This window comes from Prionailurus viverrinus, chromosome D1 (genome assembly GCF_022837055.1).
Source record: "Prionailurus viverrinus isolate Anna chromosome D1, UM_Priviv_1.0, whole genome shotgun sequence".
NCBI classification, from domain to species: Eukaryota; Metazoa; Chordata; class Mammalia; order Carnivora; family Felidae; genus Prionailurus; species Prionailurus viverrinus.
Genome location: NC_062570.1, coordinates 61,154,426 through 61,174,771, shown reverse-complemented (window position 1 = coordinate 61,174,771; position 20,346 = coordinate 61,154,426). Strand labels below are relative to the sequence as shown.

Sequence of the window (20,346 nt, the reverse complement as noted above, 5' to 3'; positions counted from 1 at the left end):
CTTAATCACCTTACATTGTTTAAAATTTTAAAGTACAATACAAATCTTAGATATCCACTTATTCCTCTAGATATTGCCCTATTAGAGCTCTTCCTAGTCTTTCTCCAAACTAGACTTGAAGCTTTCTAGCTCGTGGCACAAATGACCTCCTGGGACTTACTTTAATTACCTTATGGTTTTGCATTGCTTATTTGGGTTCATGTATTCTTCTATCAATTCACTTAGTTTACTGGAAACCATCCTCGAGTAACTTCTTAGGTTAAATTAATTACACCTAAGTACTTAGAAAACATTAACCCCTTTGTCTTCTAAACTCTTGTCTAGCTATTGCAATATCTTACCCACATCTAATTATATTTGCTTTGTAGTCAAACATATTATTTTTAGATGTTTGTTTTTCTTTAATATCATTTATCATTCTATCTTTATCATTATTCCTTTAAAATTTCACAATATGTTTAATATGGATTTTTAAAAATCCATAATTAGGTAACCCTTATTCCAGGACCTCCCATTAAAATGATGACATACGAACTTGTAGATTAGATTTTTTGTTTTTTTTAATGTTTTCCATCCTCATATTTTGTTTTTGCTGGAGATTTTCTCATATATTCAATATATACATTGAATCAAAGACCTTTATATGTACTGCGACATCCTCCCCCTCCCCACCCCAAAATAGATCACAGGGGATGTTGTGTTTCTGTCCTCACATATGTGAACTCAGCAGGATTAGAGGTAGTGACTGCCAAGGCAGTGTAGTCTTTGTTACCAGTGCATGGAATTCAAAGTTCTCTCCACTACTTCATTCTTTCCCCATAAGTCTTTAACCTGAGAGCACTCAACCAATAAACTCTGCGTACAAATATTCACCTCAGTATTTGATTCAAAGAGAACTCAGCCTATGATACCATCACTAACAAAGACAAATGCAAGTGACATAAGAGGAAAAATTATTTGCAAGCATATCAAAATAGAAGGCTATATTCTTTAATACAGAAAGCACACCCACAAACTAATAACTATTTTTTTTAAAAGAGCATACTTGACTGGCTTCTAAAAATAAATTCAAATGCTCTTGAATGAGAAAAGAAGACTAATATTTATTTTATAAGGTACAAAGTGCATTTACCAGCAGTAGCAAAACTGAATCTGAACACTCAATTACAGGCACAAACATAATGACCTTGGAAAACAAAATGTGACACTCTTCCAGAAAAGCCACTTACAGAGTCTCTAAAATTGCAGGTGACATAGGAATCAATTCTGCTTGGAACAACAGGAGAGGCCTCTTAGGGCCTTAAACATAAATGGCTAATTCATATGCATAATGGGAATTCAGTTGAATGTTCCTTGAACTAATTCATGTAAGGACTTGTCTGGGGGCTTTTTAACCCTTCTGGATAATTTCCAGAGTTCTCATCCCCAGAGGCCTTTGTTATGCTAAAAGGGCATCCAGGTAGAAGGACTAGAATCAAACTGTCATGATCAACCCTTGTTGTGTGTATCAAATGGGATTTGGGTGACTTCATCCTGTGTTCATCTCTTTTTTGAACTTAAAGAATATAAATGCAGTGGCCAACACCTTGGTAAGTACCTGAAAACCCTCATGATCTTATCAGTCAGTAACCACAAGATGCATCTCTTATCCCTGGTAAGCTATCATGATTTCACTGTTCAATGCCTGCTTCAATATCAGGATATAGTCAACACCTGAAGCAGTCCCAATGACTTCATTGAAAATCACTCTACCTTTAACTTAAAGAACATGATAAACAACCTTATTTAAAACTTCCATATAAACAGTAAACTTTATTCTAAATCCATCCTTTAAAGACATTCTGTATCTGTTACTTACACTGCATTTTTTATGTTTTTGCAAAGTACAGAATAGGGTTGGGTAGGCCCTTCTGAGATGAAAACAACATACTAGAAATTTTTCTGTGCAGTGTTTTACTTTCTTGTAGACTCTTTAAAAATGTCACACTTCAAAGCAAATAAAATGGCTCTTCCAGAGACATATAGCACTTTCTAAAGATATATATATATATATATATATATATATATATATATAAATTAATTTAGGAGAAGTAAAGGTTGATAGTGAAGAATAAATAATGTGCTTGTTGAAAATGTTATTACTCCATTTTTTGATTTATCAGTAAACAAGTTTTTATTACATTAAGAGAACTTATAAACACGAAGTTATTAATGGGATTTGGTATGGAAAAATTAATAACTCAGATCTCAAAATGCTTAAATTGATTAAAAGATTCAAAATTATTACATGATTACTGTGCAAAACCAGTGCTAAGTTATTGACAACCTATGCAGTATGGGAGAAAGTTTGCTAGATAATATCTAGGAGAAAATTGAAAGAGCAGAGTCCCCTCTACAGCCCAGGAAGAACTGCCTGTAGCAGGGATGGAGACATTGGCAAGAAGGGTGCTGAAGTAAAGATGGAAGTAGGTGAGTTCAAAGACAAGCTAGGCAGAAGAGGGACCCTGGGCAGCAAAGCAACATTTCTCAAACGTCTCACTTAGCTCAACAAATCTGACAGTAAACATGCTTTGATGCTATTTGTCCTAAAGGGAATGATCCAATAACTCCGTGTGGTTACATAAACCAAACAAGCAAACCCCTTACACAATCCTTGTTAAAATAAAACTTCAGTTTTCATTAAACATTAATCTTACTCCTTCCAGATTAACGTCAGAAGCAAGTTTGGGGAATCTGAAGACGCTAGGTCTAACGGATAGCCCTTCATTGTTTGTTGTGTGATTTGACACAACTGGATTAGTGTCTAGGCAGACAGCTATCACAAACTAGTCACTGAAAGTACAGTTTATTCATTACTTTACTATGAATTTGTATGAGAGTTTGCCAAACTCTAAAGTGAACAATATCCAAACACCTGACAGGTTTTTTACTTTATTAAAAAATGCAAATAATGTATTATATAATGCAAAACTTCCTAGGCATTTCTTTCTAATTGTCTGTCTCCTAGACATCTCATTCTTTTTTTGAAATTTTTTTTTTCAATGTTTATTTATTTTTGGGACAGAGAGAGACAGAGCATGAACGGGGGAGGGGCAGAGAGAGAGGGAGACACAGAATCGGAAACAGGCTCCAGGCTCTGAGCCATCAGCCCAGAGCCTGACGCGGGGCTCGAACTCACAGACCGCGAGATCGTGACCTGGCTGAAGTCGGACGCTTAACCGACTGCGCCACCCAGGCGCCCCTCCTAGACATCTCATTCTTAAGGGGAATAAATGTCACTAAAATGTTTATAGACAACCCAGAAGTGGAAGTAATTTGGGCAGAGGAAAATAAATACAGGAAGTTGGAGGTGGGGTTCGTCCAGAAAACTCATTCAGAAGGCAGTGAAAGATCAAGAAGCAACAATAGCCTAGAGAAAACTGAAGGTGGATTACAATGATTGGCATTTGAAATTATAGGAGAGATGAATTCCAGGGGAAAAAAATAGTTAAGAAAAAAGGGAACATGAGCTTTTAAGTATTTTCCATCATGACAACAGAATCATTGTGACAAAATGGTTGAAGATGTATGTAAAAATAAGAATGGAAGTACTAAGAAATGGCCTAAATAGTTCAGATCTGAGAGACATTATCAAATTCCTCATGACAAAAATTGATGATGAAGCCTGCAATTAGCTCTAGTGTATCATTGAATAAATTAATACATTAACTCATTATTTTACAAATAGCATATGATCAAACAATTCTCAAAACTATTTTTCTTGAACATTAACAGGTTATATTTTTTAAATTGTATTGAAGTTTTGATGGAGAATTTTATTCAATATGTATAGTGAGCTAAATTTGGTATGTCAATTTCCATTTTACTCTACACACGTAGTAATAATAAATAAAAGATAAAAATAATAAAGAGATATTGCCATGCTCCTTAGATAGACAAATAGATAGTAAATACATGATAATTGATAGATGTTAAATGATAGATGGATGATGATAGATTATAGAGAGAGAGAGAGAAAGAGAGATGAGATGCCATGTAAAAATGCATAATTATGTGTTGAAGTTGAATCCAGAAACCAATGTGGCTCCTGGTCTAGAGGCATATTGGTGGTTGACAGCTCAGCATGTGCATGGGACTCAGCACGACAGTGCTCTATATTTGACAAGGGACCAGTCTAAGTTACCCTACTTGGGACATGAAGCTGTTAATCCACATGGAGAGTAGAAATAGGTGTTGTCACAGCTCAAATCTATTCCCCATAACAAGCCAGGTCTTGAGATAGTTGAGGGTGGGAGATGGGAAGGGCAAAACCGTCCTCAACTCTCATTTGAAACAGTATCCTTTAACCGTTATAAAAAGACTTAGTACAGTTGACAATCTTAAGGTAGTGAGGAAGAGTCAACTGCCACATCTAAACATGGGGCATGAACAAAATAAATCATCAAACAAACAAGGAAATTTTCACTCAAGGTGTGCTTACAAGTAAAATTCTGAAACATGTATGAAGACTAACACTGAAAAAGAAACTCTACAATTTCGATAATAGCATTCACTGATGAGAAAAGAAAAACTAAAGCAATTTAAAATGAATTTCGAAGCAGCCATTCTTAAGATCCTCAAAACTTGAAGGTGGCATAATAACAATAAAATGAATGAAAAATTATGGGGGTAGGTAGATATAAATTGAAAATATAAATATGAATTATAAAAGAAAATAGAGTAATTGAAATAAAACTCAATAGTTGGGATACATTTGGGACCAGTAACAAATGAAAACAGAATTAGTAAATAAGAAGTGGTACTAAATAATTCACCAAAATGCAACAAAAACAAATGAACAGTTTGAAGATATGAAGCAATCTAAATAGGAAGTTAGATTGGGAAGTTTCAACAAGTTCCAACTAGATATATTTTAGTAGGCAATGTTGAAAATTATAATGGCAGAAGATATTCAATGCTGAAAAAATACATGGCTTTTCAGGTTAAGAGTACTGAATTACAAGCAAAATAAGTTAATTGCAAATCCCCATCTTGCACCGCAGATAACAGCCTAAAGACTAGAGGAGGTGAAGAAAATCTTAACTAAAAGGAATGAAAGACCATGTGCCAGCAAGACACAGAGACACATGAGGAAGTCAATTGAAGAGGGTTTACTGAAGGATCTCTTTACAAACGTGTATATATGGCCAAAGGTGCAAAAAGAAGATGAGGAGACACTCAGGACTCTATGGTAGGAAGGAGGAGACAAAAAGAGAATGGCCAGCATAGACAGGCTTATAACAGGCTTCTACGCCAAAAATCTGCAGTGTTCCTCTATGTGACTAGTAATCATTATGAAAAATAGAAAAGTAATAGAGAATAAATTATCTTATAAATACTCTTATAAATAATTGCATAAGTATTCTAAAAAAATTTTTTACAAAAGATGTAAGATCTTTGTGGAGAAAATTACCAAATGTTTCTGAAAGACATAAAAGGAAATTAGAAGAAAGGAAAAAAACCTATGTCTACGTTAGAAGACATTGTATAAAAATATGTTATTTTATCTCTGAATTTTATGTACATTAATTGAAATTTTAACAGTATGTAAAGTATAATATTTACATTAAAAAGTGAAAGTTTCAAGTTCTCCAGTTGGAATATAATTATCTTAGTTGACCAATCAGCTCTTGTATAGAACTTATACCTATTATAACCTCTGTTGTAAAGTTCAATTTTGATATAAATTTGTTTTCCTTCTCTTTCAGTTTTTGTTTTTAATGGACATTGATGAATACTTTTCTTCCTAGGTTTCTCCATTTAGGTTTATACCTAAGAATTATGTGCATATCCCTTGGATTCACAATACCTCAATGATTCCAAAATGGTAGAGTCAGGCATCTGAGCCAGTCTATTTGCAGCACTTCAGGAAGCCTCTCCCAAGCTTCTCATCTTCTCATTCACCTGTCATGTTCACCGTCAACAGCTCTGAAACTGAAATTTCTACCTTCTTCCTGATTGGGATCCCAGGGATGGAGCATGCCCACATTTGGGTCTCCATACCTATTTGCCTCATGTACCTCATTGCCATCCTGGGGAACTGTACCATTCTGTTTTTCATAAAAACAGAACCATCTCTTCTTCATGAACCCATGTACTATTTTCTCTCCATGTTGGCTCTCTCTGACCTAGGACTGTCCCTCTCATCTCTCCCTACCATGCTAAGGATATTCTTGTTCAATGCTCCAGGAATTTCCCCTGATGCCTGCTTTGCCCAAGAATTTTTTATTCATGGATTCTCAGCTATAGAGTCATCAGTTCTTCTCATCATGTCCTTTGATCGATTTATTGCCATCTGCAACCCTCTGAGATACACTTCCATCCTGACCAGTGCCAGAGTCACCAAAATTGGGCTTGCTTTTTCTTTCAAAAATGTTCTGTTGATCCTCCCTTTCCCTTTGACCCTAAAACATCTAAGATACTGTAAGAAGACCCTCCTTACCCATTCCTACTGCCTCCATCAGGATGTCATGAAGCTGGCCTGCTCTGACAACAAGGTCAATGTCATCTATGGCTTATTTGTGGCTGTCACAGGCACCCTAGACTTAGGATTTATTTTCATGTCCTATATGATGATACTGAAAGCAGTATTGAGCATAGCATCACAGAAACAAAGGCTCAAGGTCCTCAACACCTGCGTGTCCCACATCTGTGCTGTGCTCATCTTCTATGTTCCCATTTTCTCTCTAACTGTTATCTACCGGTTTGCCAAACACAGCTCCCCAATAGTTAGGATCTTCATGGCTGATGTTTTCCTGTTGGTACCTCCATTGATGAATCCCATTGTATACTGTGTGAAAAGCCAACAGATAAGAAATATGGTTTTAGGGAAGCTGTGTCAGAAACACAGCTGACAGCGATGCTTAACCACAATGAAATCTCAATCAGTGAATGACACAGAACAAGCAGAATGAATCAACAAGGAATCACACCATATATTAATTGCTTTACAATATCATCTTTCCAACATGTTTATTAAGATTGAAGAATCAGCCTTGCAATGTTTTTGGATTAAGATTTAAGAGTACGGCTCATATATAAATATAAAATTGTATTCTAAGTGTCCACTTTCACCTAGCTTGCTTTAACCAGCCTCATGAACACAATATATGCTTGTCAATTTCATCATACTTAAAGTGATATCCTATATATTCATTTGAGAATTAACAGTATACATTTATATAACAATTGGATAGCAATCAGAAGTGACAGAGGATTGCCTCTTCATTTAAAATAGTGCTCTCCAGGGGTGCCTGGGTGGCTCAGTCGTTTACATGTCCAACTCTTGATCTCAGCTCAGGTCATGATCTTGTGGGTTCATGAGTTCAAATCTCACATTGAGCTATGCACTGTCAGTATAGAGCCTGCTTGGGATTCTCTCTCTCTCTCTCTCTCTCTCTCTCTCTCTCTCTCCTTTCCCTGGTATCCCCCCCCCCCACCAAGAATAAATCGATAATCTTAAAAAAATAAATAAAATAGTGCTCTCCAATTCATAGTTTTGACTTTTATTAAATATGCCTATGCCCTCAGGAACTAAAATTGAAATGGACAATGATATGAGCACACATAGAACCAATAAAACAAACAATAAACACATGCAATGTTAACAAAAATATAAGAATAATTTAATTCATTCACCCATTTCATTTGTTTCAGTATTTGCTTCCTGAGCATTAAAAATATCACTGTCTATGTTATACATCATAGAAAGTTTCCTGTCTTCCCGGTTTCTGTGGGAGTTCTAAATGTCGTAACTCTTTATAATGTATATGATCTGCCTCTCTCTCAGGCACAGATATAAACCCTGACTAAGACCAATTTTCAGGGGTGCATGAGTGGCTCAGTCAGTTAAGCATGTGACTCTTGATTTCGGCTCTGACTCTTGATTTTGGCTCAGGTCATGATCCCAACAGTCATGAGATAGAGCCCTGATTGGGGTCCACACTGGACATGGAGCCTGCTTAGGATTCTCTCCCTCTCTCATTCTGTCCCCCGCTCATGCCCATGCTCTCTCTCTCATAAATAAATAAATAAATAAATAAAGCAAACAAGCCAAGGTGCCTGAGTGGCTCAGTTGGGTAAGCGTTGAACTCTTGATTTTGGCTTAGGTGATGATCTCACAGTCATGAGATTGAGCCCCTGCATCAGGTTCTGCTCTGGGCATAGAGTCTGCTTGAGATTCTTCCTCCTCCCTCTGCCCCTCTCTCCTTCTCATGCTCTCTCTCTAAAAGTAAATAAGTAGATAGATAAAATTTAAAAGGACTAATTTTCAAAAAAGGTAAAAATAATAGCTCTCACAATGGCATAAAATGAACATCCATTAGAGATCTAATTTAACTTATTTTTAATGAAAGAACCAGGCAAATAATACAAAATGTTCAAAGGATATCCCATATAAAAGATATATTTATAGATAGGAATGTTGACATTATTTGGCAAATGACTACAAATAGTCTCTTTCACTTTGTGAGACATGCCTATTGACCCTCCGCCAGTCAGAATTTATTTGCTGGTCTACCTACCTGAATTACTTTGTTGCTGTTAGTATCTACAACTTACAGAGACTTACAGAGTTGGAAAATAGCTCAAAAGCATTGAAAATACCAAGTCCCTGCATATCAAAATCAGATAACCCATAAGAACATGCTATAAAAATGTAGCTTCCCACAGAAGCACACGTTTTCCTGTATAGTCTCCCCCATTTTAAATAAAATATAATTTCAGGGGTGCCTGGGTGGCTCAGTCAGTTAAATCTCTGACTTAGGCTCAGGTCATGATCTCACAGTTTGTGAGTTCAAGGCCTGCATTGGGCTCTGTGCTGACAGCTCAGAGCCTGGAGCCTGCTTCTGATACTGTGTGTTCCCTCTGTCTGCCCTTCCCTTGCTCACACTCTGTCCCTCTCTCTGTCTCTCAAAAATGAATAAACATTAAAAAATTAAGTTAAATTAAATTAAATATAATTTCAAAGAAAGATTATTCTTGATTGGGCTTTCATTAGATTTTATCTCATTATTTACACAGATGCAGAAAGAATGATGATATACCAGATGGGCCTTCTTAAGTTTGCAGTGCTAGAGATTTCCATACAGAATCAGATTAGATGTTTAAAAGCTGCTATCATACGCTAAATCCAGAATAGGGAGCTATAACCAAGAAATTGTCTTCACCAAATTACTCCTTCAGGTATGTATACATTTGGGCAGTATTTCCTTTACTCAGATCCCCCAAATGTCCCAGTATCCTGTCCTGTCATGGAAGTGATCTCCCTTACCAGTTTTACTGGCTATGCCTATAAACCAAGTAACAGGGTGATTTATTTGAGAGGGCTTTGTCAGCACAGATTTTATACAGTCAAACTTCGTTCACTAAAAGTCACTAGTCATACTTGATTAAATGAGCAACATTTTCAAATATGACATTCTAGGAAAGGACTTGGTTGCATAACCAATCCTCCAAATCATACCTTGGTGAAAAGAGGACAGGATCTTATCGCACCTCTGCAAATACACGTAGTATGAAAACCAAAGACACTCAGTAAGAGTTCCTCAACACTGAGGATTCAATGAGAATCTGTTATAACTTCAAAATGTTTCATTGCATTTTACAAAAGCAGAGACTACTAGATTATGATTGGTTGGAAATAGCTTAAGAGAAAGAGAAAAATCCTCCTTATATTATTCAGAAAATAGAACAAGATGATAACATTAACAATATTCCAAACAACATATTAGGATGCTACCCATCAGTTCAGCCAGTCCTATGCAATGAACTCTTCTGTTGGATCTTGGGTTAACAGTCTCATGAAATATTGTCTATTGAATGAAAAGAGTTCTGGAAATCACAACTCAACCCACTGAAAGTTACCTAAGACTCTGTCCTTTGAAGTTTGAAGTATTGGGTGCAGGCCTTTTCCACAAGCTCTGCCTGGGTCCTTTCATACTGAAGATAAAACTCTGGACTGTTGCTAACTGTAGAGCTTTCATGAATGCATCAGAGTCAAACAAAAACTATTGTTTTAAGATATTGATTTTAGGGGCGCCTGGGTGGCTCAGTCGGTTAAGCGTCCGACTTTGGCTCAGGTCACGATCTCACGGCTGGTGAGTTGGAGCCCCGCGTCGGGCTCTGTGCTGACAGCTCAGAGCCTGGAGCCTGTTTCGGATTCTGTGTCTCCCTCTCTCTCTCTCTGACCCTCCCCCGTTCATGTTCTGTCTCTCTCTGTCTCAAAAGTAAATAAACGTTAAAAAAAATTTTTTTAATTAAAAAAGTTAAAAAAGATATTGATTTTAAGCTAATGGAAGAGTGTTTATGTTTATCTTAAAATGCTCATTGTTAAGTCTAATGAGAGCTCATAGTACATATAATGCAACTGACAATTTCACTTTTACAGTGAAAACAATACTCATATATAACATAATAATCATAGGAACTAATACACATACTATACGAAGAAAATGCAAAGACTATACCATGAATATCAAGTAAAGAGATTCAGTGACTCTAGAGTAGGCCTAGAAATCTCTATGTTTATAAAATTCCACAGTGAAGTCTGAATGCAGTTGCAAACTACCATATTTGAAAATACTAGATGCAAATTTAATGTTCAAAACCTTGTCAGTTTGTAGAAGGAAACACACATAAGTTTAAGGGGGTAAAGTGTAGTGAAGGAGGCAGACACATACAGGCATAGTTATCAGACACTGTGAAACTGTTCTAAGAGTATTCACATGATGCTCTTGACCTTTGAAGACAGGAGCATATTCTGCCAGAGGGGGCAGAGGAGGCTTAAGGGGTGTTTTGCTAAAAGGATGAGTTCATCTCATTTACAGAGGGTTGGATGACTCTCCTGGGTTCTTGAGGTTTCACCTCCAGGGAGTTTTCTTTTTCTCTGGGTACAGCCTGCTGAGCTGGAATCCCCAAAGCTTTCTGGGCGAATAGGAAAGCAGCAGGAAGGCAGGACTAGACTCTGCAGGTCAGGATGGACTGTTGTGCCTACATAGCAGTGAAATTCTGGTGACTGCATGCCACCTCCATTTCCTCTTTACTCTGCCATGTGGGTACAACCACTTACCAACTTACTGGTAAGTTTCCAAATGTTCACAGCTGCCACTTGCCTTTGTACCAGCTCAAGCAAAAATTTCACACGGTATCTGGCTGGCTGTGGTTTCCAAGTGATTAGGATGGATGCCATTACCCTAACCCTCTAAAAAGTCCAACAATTCTGTAAATGCATGGTAGAAGTCCAGAGTCCTGCTAAATGATAGCAACCAGTCAAGTCTAGGCCAGAATCACTAACCTGGCACAAAGAGAAATTCAGAGGCAGGTACTGGAACCTGGCTGGCTGTGGGGTGACATGTTTGCTGAATGGTAGAGTTATTGCCTCACAGGTTAGTATAGGTGTTTCTGGGTGCAGACATGCAAAACTACTGAGTTTGCAGGGGCATCAGTGAGAAGGCTATAGGGACCACTATTGCTCTATTGTCTGTCCTAACTCAGCATGCTTCTTTATAGGTTTAAATATCTCTTTACATTTTCTCTCTATATATGAACAGAAAGGAACTGTACAATTCTAACAAAAAACTATGAGTTCACAGATTTTTAAGCAATGGTGTGATGGTGGGTATTGCATAAAATTCATTTTATGATTTAATTTATACATATAATTACATTTATAAATTTAATTTATACATACCTCTGCATTGAGGGTATAACTTTTCATTTATTTAGTGCACATCAAAACGATATCTGCTTATATGAGATTCTATGAAGCCAGAGGGAAGACAAAGAGCAGCAGTAACCTCACAGACAGCACAACCCCAGATGACAAAAACTTACCACCTAAGTTTCCTTCGAAGACATTTATTGTTGTAGCTCTTTTTTGATTGAGCTCTATAATGTGTTTTGAGATAACTTTTGCATAAAATGTGACATACAGGTCTACCTTCATCCTTTTAGATATGGATGTTAACCCTTTCTAGCCCCATTTTTTGAAAGAAAACTGTTTTTAAAAATTAATATTCATTTATAACTATAAATGCAATTGTACTAAGTGACATCCTTCTTTGATCCTATATTTCTCCAAACAGTTTTCAAACTTAAAGGCATGACAATCCTTAAAAAGATGGCTATAGAATCTGTGAAATTTACTGCTTCCTTCTTGTATAATGAGATCAGGAAAAGCATTTAAAATATTTGAAATATCTATCTGCTAGCAATTACTGCATATTAATCTATATTCATGTTTCTTTTCATATCCTATCTATATGAGTCCTGCTATTACTCCTACAAGTATATTATAAAATATGTTGTTTTAGTCCAAGAATTCTTATACAAAGAAAAAAAAGTGCAATCCTAAGATTTCACACCAACATTTTAAAGCATATGCTAACCTATTTAGGCCATTTCAGGAAGGCTCTTCTGAGATTCATATTATGAGCCCCTCACATTCCTGCAATGTCAGTCTTGAACACCTCTGAAATGGAAATCTCTACCTTCTTCCTCATTGGGATCCCAGGCATGGAGCATGCTCACATTTGGGTCTTGATCCCCATTTGCCTCATGTACCTCCTTTCCATCCTGGGGAACTGCACTGTCCTCTTTTTCATAAAAACAGAGACCTCTCTGCATGCTCCAATGTATTATTTTCTCTCCATGCTGGCCTTTTCTGACCTGGGACTTTCCATCTCCTCCCTTCCAACCATGCTGAGGATCTTCTTGTTCAATGCCACTGGAATTTCCCCCAATGGCTGCTTTGCCCAAGAGTTTTTCATTCATGGATTCTCAGCTATAGAGTCATCAGTTCTTCTCATCATGTCCATAGATCACTTCATAGCCATCTACAGCTCTCTGAGATACACCTCCATCCTGACCAGTGCCAGAGTCTTTAAAATCGGCCTCATATTTGCTGCATTATGTATCATGTTTGTCCTCCCTTTCCCCTTTATTCTAAAGAGGCTGAAATTCTGTAGGAAAAGCCTTCTATCCCACTCCTACTGCTTCCACCTGAATGTCATGAAGCTGGCCTGTTCTGACAACAGGGTCAATGTTATCTATGGACTCTTTGTGGCTCTTACATCCTTATTGTACTTGGGGTGCATTTCTGTGTCTTACATGTTGATCTTGAAACTTATTCTAGGCATTGCCTCACACAAGGGCCACCTCAAGGTTCTCAACACCTGCATCTCCCACATCTGTGCTGTGTTCATCTTCTATGTGCCTTGGCCGCCCTTCATCGCTTTGCCAAAAAATGTTTCCCCAGTCATTAGGGCCATTATAGCTGATATTTTCCTTCTGGTACCCTCTAATGAATCCCATTGTGTACTCAGTGATGAGTCAGCAGATAAGAAATCGGATCCTGGCAAAACTATGTGATAACAAGGTTGATGAGCATTGTCAGCCACAATGAAAACTCAACTCAGCAATTTCTGAACAATTGTAGGAACCTGAAGATAGTAATGACAGAATAGACTGAACGCAAAGCTACACTGCCTATACTAAGTAGGCCCTCAAATGTCAAGTTATTGATTGAATTAAGCAGCAACAAAGTCTAGATAAGATGTCTTAGGCGTTAGGCATGGTCTTCTTATATCTAATTGTCCCACCTCTTTTCTGATTGCTATTTCTCTATGCAACCACCTATCTATCAACCTTAATAGCAGTGCAGTCCTAATTAGGACTTAAAAGATTTTTAAAATATGATTCTAAACAAAAATAGAAAAAAAATAAAATAACATGTCTGTGGCTTTAATTATCACAGGCATAATCAGCAGTGACTAAAATGTGCTGGAAGATTAAGCTCACACACTTACCCACAAAAGAATTAGCAAGTTCTGAATATCTAGTGTGTATGCGTTTGTGTGTGTGTGTGTGTGTATGTGTGTGTGTGTGTGATCAGCAATTCATATAATCTATTAAAAATTCTCTGCCCTATAGGACTGTGAGATGTGTTTGGAGAGGTAAGTCTCACATACATAAAATAATTTAAATTAAATTCAAAACATAGATAAGCAGATATTTCACTTATTTATATTTTCAATAGTTTGCAATAGACTCCACAAATGACCTCCTTTAAGTGTATATTGGTTAACTATGCTTTACCTCAGTCTGCACAACATTCTTTGTTTACTACTGTTATGATACTAAACAATAGTATTTTTAAATTTTTAAATTTAAATCTAAATTTTTAAACAGTATTTTAAATTTATTTTAAATTGTCTATATTTTTAATCAATGTATGAGTGACTTAAGAAGCAGAGTTTCATGAGGTGCCTGGGTGGCGCAGTTGGTTGGGCGTCTGACTTCAGTTCAGGTCATGATCTCACGGTTCCTGAGTTCAAGCCCTGTGTCTCGTGAGTTCCAGCCCTGTGTCAGGCTCTGTGCTGACAGCTCAGAGCCTGGAGCCTGCTTCAGATTCTGTGTCTCCCTCTCTCTGTACCCCTCCCCCACTCACATTCTGTCTCTCTCTCTCAAAAATAAAGATTAAAAAAATATTTTTAAATAAATAAAAAAAAAAAGAAGCAGAGTTTCACTTCTGTCTTTGTCAATACCCAGCAAAGGACCTGGAATATCCTAGTTGTTGGTGTGTTTATTAAACATTTTATGTTAAGAGCAAATTTTCTATTTGACAAAGCCCTGCTATGGAATCTAGATGATTTTTCTGTACCTGTAGAAGACGGAGTGGCTTTATAGCCTTAGAAATCACTTTAATAAGAGCTGTATGATAAATCACTAAAATACAAGTATAAATATTTTTATGTCTATCAGCGTTCTTATTTGGAAGTGTGCTTTCACCATTTCCCTTGATTAAGAGAACAAAATAGTTCTAAGTGTTTATGAAGGATGTGCATGCTTGCTCTAGAGGTTCTAGGAAAAGCAGGCTCCTCTTAGATAGCTTGGGAACACTGGTAGCCTTAAGGGGACTAGATCTACACATCCTTTAATGAAAAAGATACAGTTGAATTACTGTTCTGTTAATATACAGAAGAACAACAAATAAGTACATGCAAATACATGTAAATATTTACATACAGAGATACCTGTACATGTGGTTGTAAAGCCTAAACAGGTGGATTTGGCCATCCTTAGATGATTAGGTCAAATGTGAATATGTGCCTTTCATAACTGTATCACTGTGAAAAAACATCAAAACTGCTGTACTTTTCCATTTTTACTGTATTTCATTTGCAATCTACTTTTCATAAACTTTGTAATACTTAAAAAATAACATGGTTCTAATCAATTTTGCAAATATGAATAAAATGTATGATAGTAAATCCAAAGAATCAAAGTAAACTATGTCTGGGGAACCCTGTTAATGTGGAACTCACCTATTCTACAAATTAACTAACTGGAACAGAAAGGAAAATAAAAGCTATGTAAATATTACTTAGACATCATTTTTAAAATGGAGTAATCTGGGTATCATAATCCCAGATTTCAAAATATACTACAAAGTGGTAGTTATCAAAATAGTATGGTACTAGCACAAAAATAGACCCATAGATCAAAGTAACAAAACAAAGAGCCCAGAAATACAACCATACTTATGGGGTCAATTAATACCATAATGAAAGCAAAAATGTACAATGAAAAAAGATAATCTCTTTAACAAATGGGTATTGGGAAAACTGGACAGCGATATGCAAAAGAATGAAACTGGCTGCTTTCTTACACCATACACAAAAATAAACTCAAAATGGATTAAGGGTCTAAATGTGAGACATGAAACCAAAAAAACTCCTAGAAGAAAACATAGGCAGTAATTTCTTTGACATCATCTATAGAAACATTTTTCTACATATGTATCCTCATGGCAAAGGAAACAAAGCAAAATTAAACCATTAGACCCTAATCCAAAATAAAAAGCTTTTGCACAGTAAAGAAAACTATCAATAAAAAAAAGGAAATGTACTGAATGGGAGAAGATATTTGCAAATGATATGTATTTTAAGGGCTTAATAGACAAAACAGATCAAGAACTTATAGAACCCAACACATAAAAACAAATAATGTGATTAAAAATGACCAGAGGAGGGGCGCCTGGGTGGCTCAGTGGGTTAAGGGCCCGACTTCAGCTCAGGTCACAATCTCGCGGTCCATGAGTTAGAGCCCCATGTCAGGCTCTGGGCTGATGGCTCAGAGCCTGGAGCCTGCTTCTGATTCTGTGTCTCCCTCTCTCTCTGCCCCTCCCCCATTCATGCTCTGTCTCTCTCTCTGTCTCAAAAATAAATAAACGTTAAAAAAAAATTGACCAGAGGACCTGAAGAGACATTTTCCAAAAAAGGCATACAAATGGCCAACAGACATGTGAAAAGATGCTCAACATTACTAATCATCTGGGAAAGGCAAATCACAATTACCACGAGCCTTTACCTTATATCCACCAGAACAGCTAAAATCAAAAAGGCAAGTAATAACAAATGTTAGCAAGGATGCAGAGAAAAAAGAACCCCTGTGCACTGTTGGTGGGGATGTAAATTGGTTACAGCCACTGTGGAAAAAAAAGTATGAAGGTTCCTAAAAAAATTAAAAATAGAATTACCATATATAATCCAGTAATTCCGCTGCTGCATATTTACCCAAAATAAACAAAAACACTAATCTGAAAAGAGATATGCACCCCTATATTTATTGCAACATTATTTGTAATAGCAAAGATAGGGAAGCAATCCAACTGTCCATTAATAGGTAAATGATAAAGAAAAAAATATATATATATGTATGTATACAAAAGAATATTACTCAGCTATAAAAAGAAAAGAATGAGATCTTGTTATTTGTAGAAAGGTATAATGCTAAGTGAAATAAAAAGTCAGTCAGATAAAGACAAACACTCATATATGGAATTTAAGAAACAAAACAAACGACCAAACATTAAAAAGGAGATAAAAACAAACCCAGATTCTTAGATACACAGAACAAACTGGTCACTACCAGAGGAAACAGGAATAAGTGAAATAGGTAAAGGGGATTAAGAGTACACTTATCTTGGGGCGCCTGGGTGGCTCAGTCGGTTAGGCATCCGGCTTCAGCTCAGGTCATGATCTCGCGGTCTGTGAGTTCAAGCCCCGCGTCGGGCTCTGTGCTGACAGCTCAGAGCCTGGAGCCTGTTTCTGATTCTGTGTCTCCCTCTCTCTCTGACCCTCCCCTGTTCATGCTGTGTCTCTCCCTGTCTCAAAAATAAATAAATGTTAAAAAAAATTAAAAAAAAAAGAGTACACTTTGATGAGCACTTTCTTTAGAATTTAATTTTTAAGGGGCACCTGGATGGGTCAGTCAGTTGAGCACCTGGCTTTTGATTTTGGCCCATGTCATAATCCCAGGGTTGTGGATGGAACCCCCTGTGTCCGGGTCTGTACTGAGTGTAGAGCCTGCTTAAGATTCTCTCTCTCTCTCTCTCTCTCTCTCTCTCTCTCACCCTAAAATAATTTTTTAAAGTGTTGAAAAAAGAATTTAATTTTTTAAATGGAGTAATATCAAATATATATAAGATCTCATAAGATCTATAGGATCTCACTAATCCCTGCTGAATTTAAACCTAATTCTAATATAAACGAATATCATTAATCCACACTCAACTCTGAAAATCAAAAAGCTTGCTTTAGTGAGGTACACACTCCAATACAAGTGACAACAAACCAGATAATATTATCTCAAAAACAAAGCATTTAGATATTAAAATGGCTCATGGATATGGAGTAAAAGTTATAGGAACCTGCAAGGGGGGTGGCTACAGCATACTTCAGTGCAGGAAAGAGGATAAACAAGCAGTGGGGACACTTCTTACATCTTATCTAACAGAGGAGAGATAACTCATATTATCATCTCCACTTAGAGATCTAGGGAAGGGGTTGAATACTGCTTTCTTACTATCCTAAAGAGAATGGACACTATATCCACGGAGACAAGTTTAATGCCAATCGCAAAATTAGTCATGTACAAAATTAGTCCTATGACACTACCTCAAACATTGTGATTGCAAATATAAAGTAAGGATTTCTCTTTCTAGAAAAGTTGCTGAAATGGACTGGAATAAACCAAACAAAAACAAATAAATGAAAATGATAGCAAACAAACCCAGTAGATGTCTACTAGAACTGCCAAAGTTGGCAGAATGATATCAGTGAGAAATAATATGTCAAAACCATTACTTAAGGAAAATGATTATTAAAATATACATGAGAAATGAGCTCTTATGATGTCCTATAGGGATTGTAGGGGTAGTTCCCAGAAAATACAAACATCATTACATGAGTAATTACAAACCAATGTATTTAGTAATAATCGTGAATCATTATGGAAAAATAGTCATCTCTGGAATCTTATGCTTAAGAATAGAGACAGGCATCCAGGTGTATGTTATCTTTTTAAAAATGTTTTTAATGTTTATTTATCCTTGAGAGAGAGAGAGAGGGAGAGAGAGAGAGAGAGACAGAACGTGAGTGGGGGAGGGACAGAGAGAGAGGGAGACACAGAATCCGGAGCAGGCGCCAGGCTCTGAGCTTGTCAGCACAGAGCCCGATGTGGGGCTTGAACCCATGAGCTGTGAGATCATGACCTGAGCCAAAGTCGGAGGCTCAACCCACTGAGTCACCCAGGTGCCCCTAGCTGTATGTTATTTTCACTGACAGCACCTATCCAAGAGTCATGAAACCCTCTTCCTGAATATAACTGAAGTTATATCTTTGTTTTAACTGTTCTTTCCTAATAAATGAACTTTATCTATATGTTTCCATTGAGGGATTGCTTAAGCTGTCCCATCTGTTTGACATGCATATTTTTATTAACATTTGGTGCATAGAGCCAAGAAACTTCAATTAACCTGTAATGTCTTTTTATTATTAAAAAATGCTTTAAACTTATATGATCAAATGTTAATAATTATGATATATATGCATAATTAATCCTATTGCCTATTAATATTCTATCTTTGAATAATAATCTATATGTGGATAAAACTTTCAAAATAAGATTATATAAATTATGCATGCAAAAACATAAATAATGCCAGCTTACACAGTAAAAGTCCATATGAATAGATGTTAGATTTACCACAATCTATCCTTTTACTTCATAGCAAACATAGCCAAATGGGAAAGATACTAAAGACAGCGAAGTTAAAAACAGTATCTGATTTAAGATGCCATGTTTTACAATGCAATTCATTCATTAATTTATTCAACAAACATCTACTAAGCTACCACATGCCTTTCAACATGCTAGGGACTGGACATATCAAAATAACAATAACAGATGTGATAAATTCCCTGTTGTAGCTTATTAATATTATCATAGAATAAATGGAATCAGTCTCCAAAGTTGGGCAATAAGCCAATAAACATATAACACCATTATTGTAATTGTGACACACACAATAATAATAAAAACCCAGATGCACTCTGCCATCTCCTTTATGAGAAGGAACTGGAAAGTTGAGATACTAAGCAAGAGTTGAAGATGGAGAATTCCTGACAATATAGCCAAAGGAACTTTCATCTTCTGAGGAGGATGAAAACAATAGGACCTGTGTAAAATAAAGTGACTTTCAAAAAGTTAAAGAGAGGTTATTGTAGAGCGTTATGGTAATACTTTGTTATACTTCCTCTCTTTGATCTACTCAATATTAGTTCTCATCCAAGACTCTGTATTAATGGAGGTGAGTGTATATACAAATACATTTTTTGCTTCAAGAGAATTTTCTCTGGAATCCTTTAGTATTTTCTTTGTTGAAAGGTCAACAAATGTGAGGTTACATGTTCCATATAATCCCTAGAATTAACTAATAGGCAGTTTAGAGTGAAGAAAATACTATAAAATTCTACCATCCATTTGATCTATAACTCCATAAATATTGATTGGCCATCCCCATTTCATGAAATATGCTTAGTTATCTGGAATCCAGAAGACCTGAGTTCCTACCTTACCTCTACTGTACAATGATCTTGGAGAGACTACTTGACCTCCTTGAGAACATTTTCTTCATCAGTAAAATGAAGATAATAAGTGTAGTTGTCATATTTAAAAGATCCAAGGACTCAAAATCATCATCAATAATGAATGAAAATAAGTGGAACAGTTTAAATTCTCAACAAATGTTGGCTATTGCTATGAACAAAATGTGCGTGAGAAGAGGTTAAAGGGCTCAGATTTGAGGTTTGTTAAATATTAAGCATAAAGGCTTCTTACAGAGATAGCTCCCTAAGAAGAGATCAGAATTGGAAAAGGAGACAATGAAGTCTATTGGATAAGTTGATTTTAAGGGATATTTAGTTAGTGATGTCTAGGAGTAAGGATCTAGAAGGATGGATACAG

General features: G+C 36.4%; 2 protein-coding genes across 2 annotated transcripts; both read left to right on the top strand.

Annotated features, from left to right (window-relative positions):
* The first annotated feature begins 5,948 nt into the window (after positions 1 to 5,948).
* On the top strand, positions 5,949 to 6,893 carry LOC125177131 (olfactory receptor 51A4-like). The gene has a single exon (XM_047879202.1). The coding sequence runs from the start codon at positions 5,949 to 5,951 to the stop codon at positions 6,891 to 6,893; it is 945 nt and encodes a 314-aa protein (XP_047735158.1).
* Positions 6,894 to 12,489: 5,596 nt separating this feature from the next.
* Positions 12,490 to 13,407, top strand: LOC125146659 (olfactory receptor 51A7-like). Its single transcript, XM_047823381.1, has one exon. It carries the CDS (start codon positions 12,490 to 12,492, stop codon positions 13,405 to 13,407), a length of 918 nt encoding a protein of 305 aa, XP_047679337.1.
* Positions 13,408 to 20,346: the final 6,939 nt, after the last annotated feature.

What these genes read in the sequence shown, in the direction of transcription:
- LOC125177131 (XM_047879202.1), top strand. Translation starts at nt 5,949, where the DNA reads ATGTTCACCGTCAACAGCTCTGAAACTGAAATTTCTACCTTCTTCCTG.
- LOC125146659 (XM_047823381.1), top strand. Translation starts at nt 12,490, where the DNA reads ATGTCAGTCTTGAACACCTCTGAAATGGAAATCTCTACCTTCTTCCTC.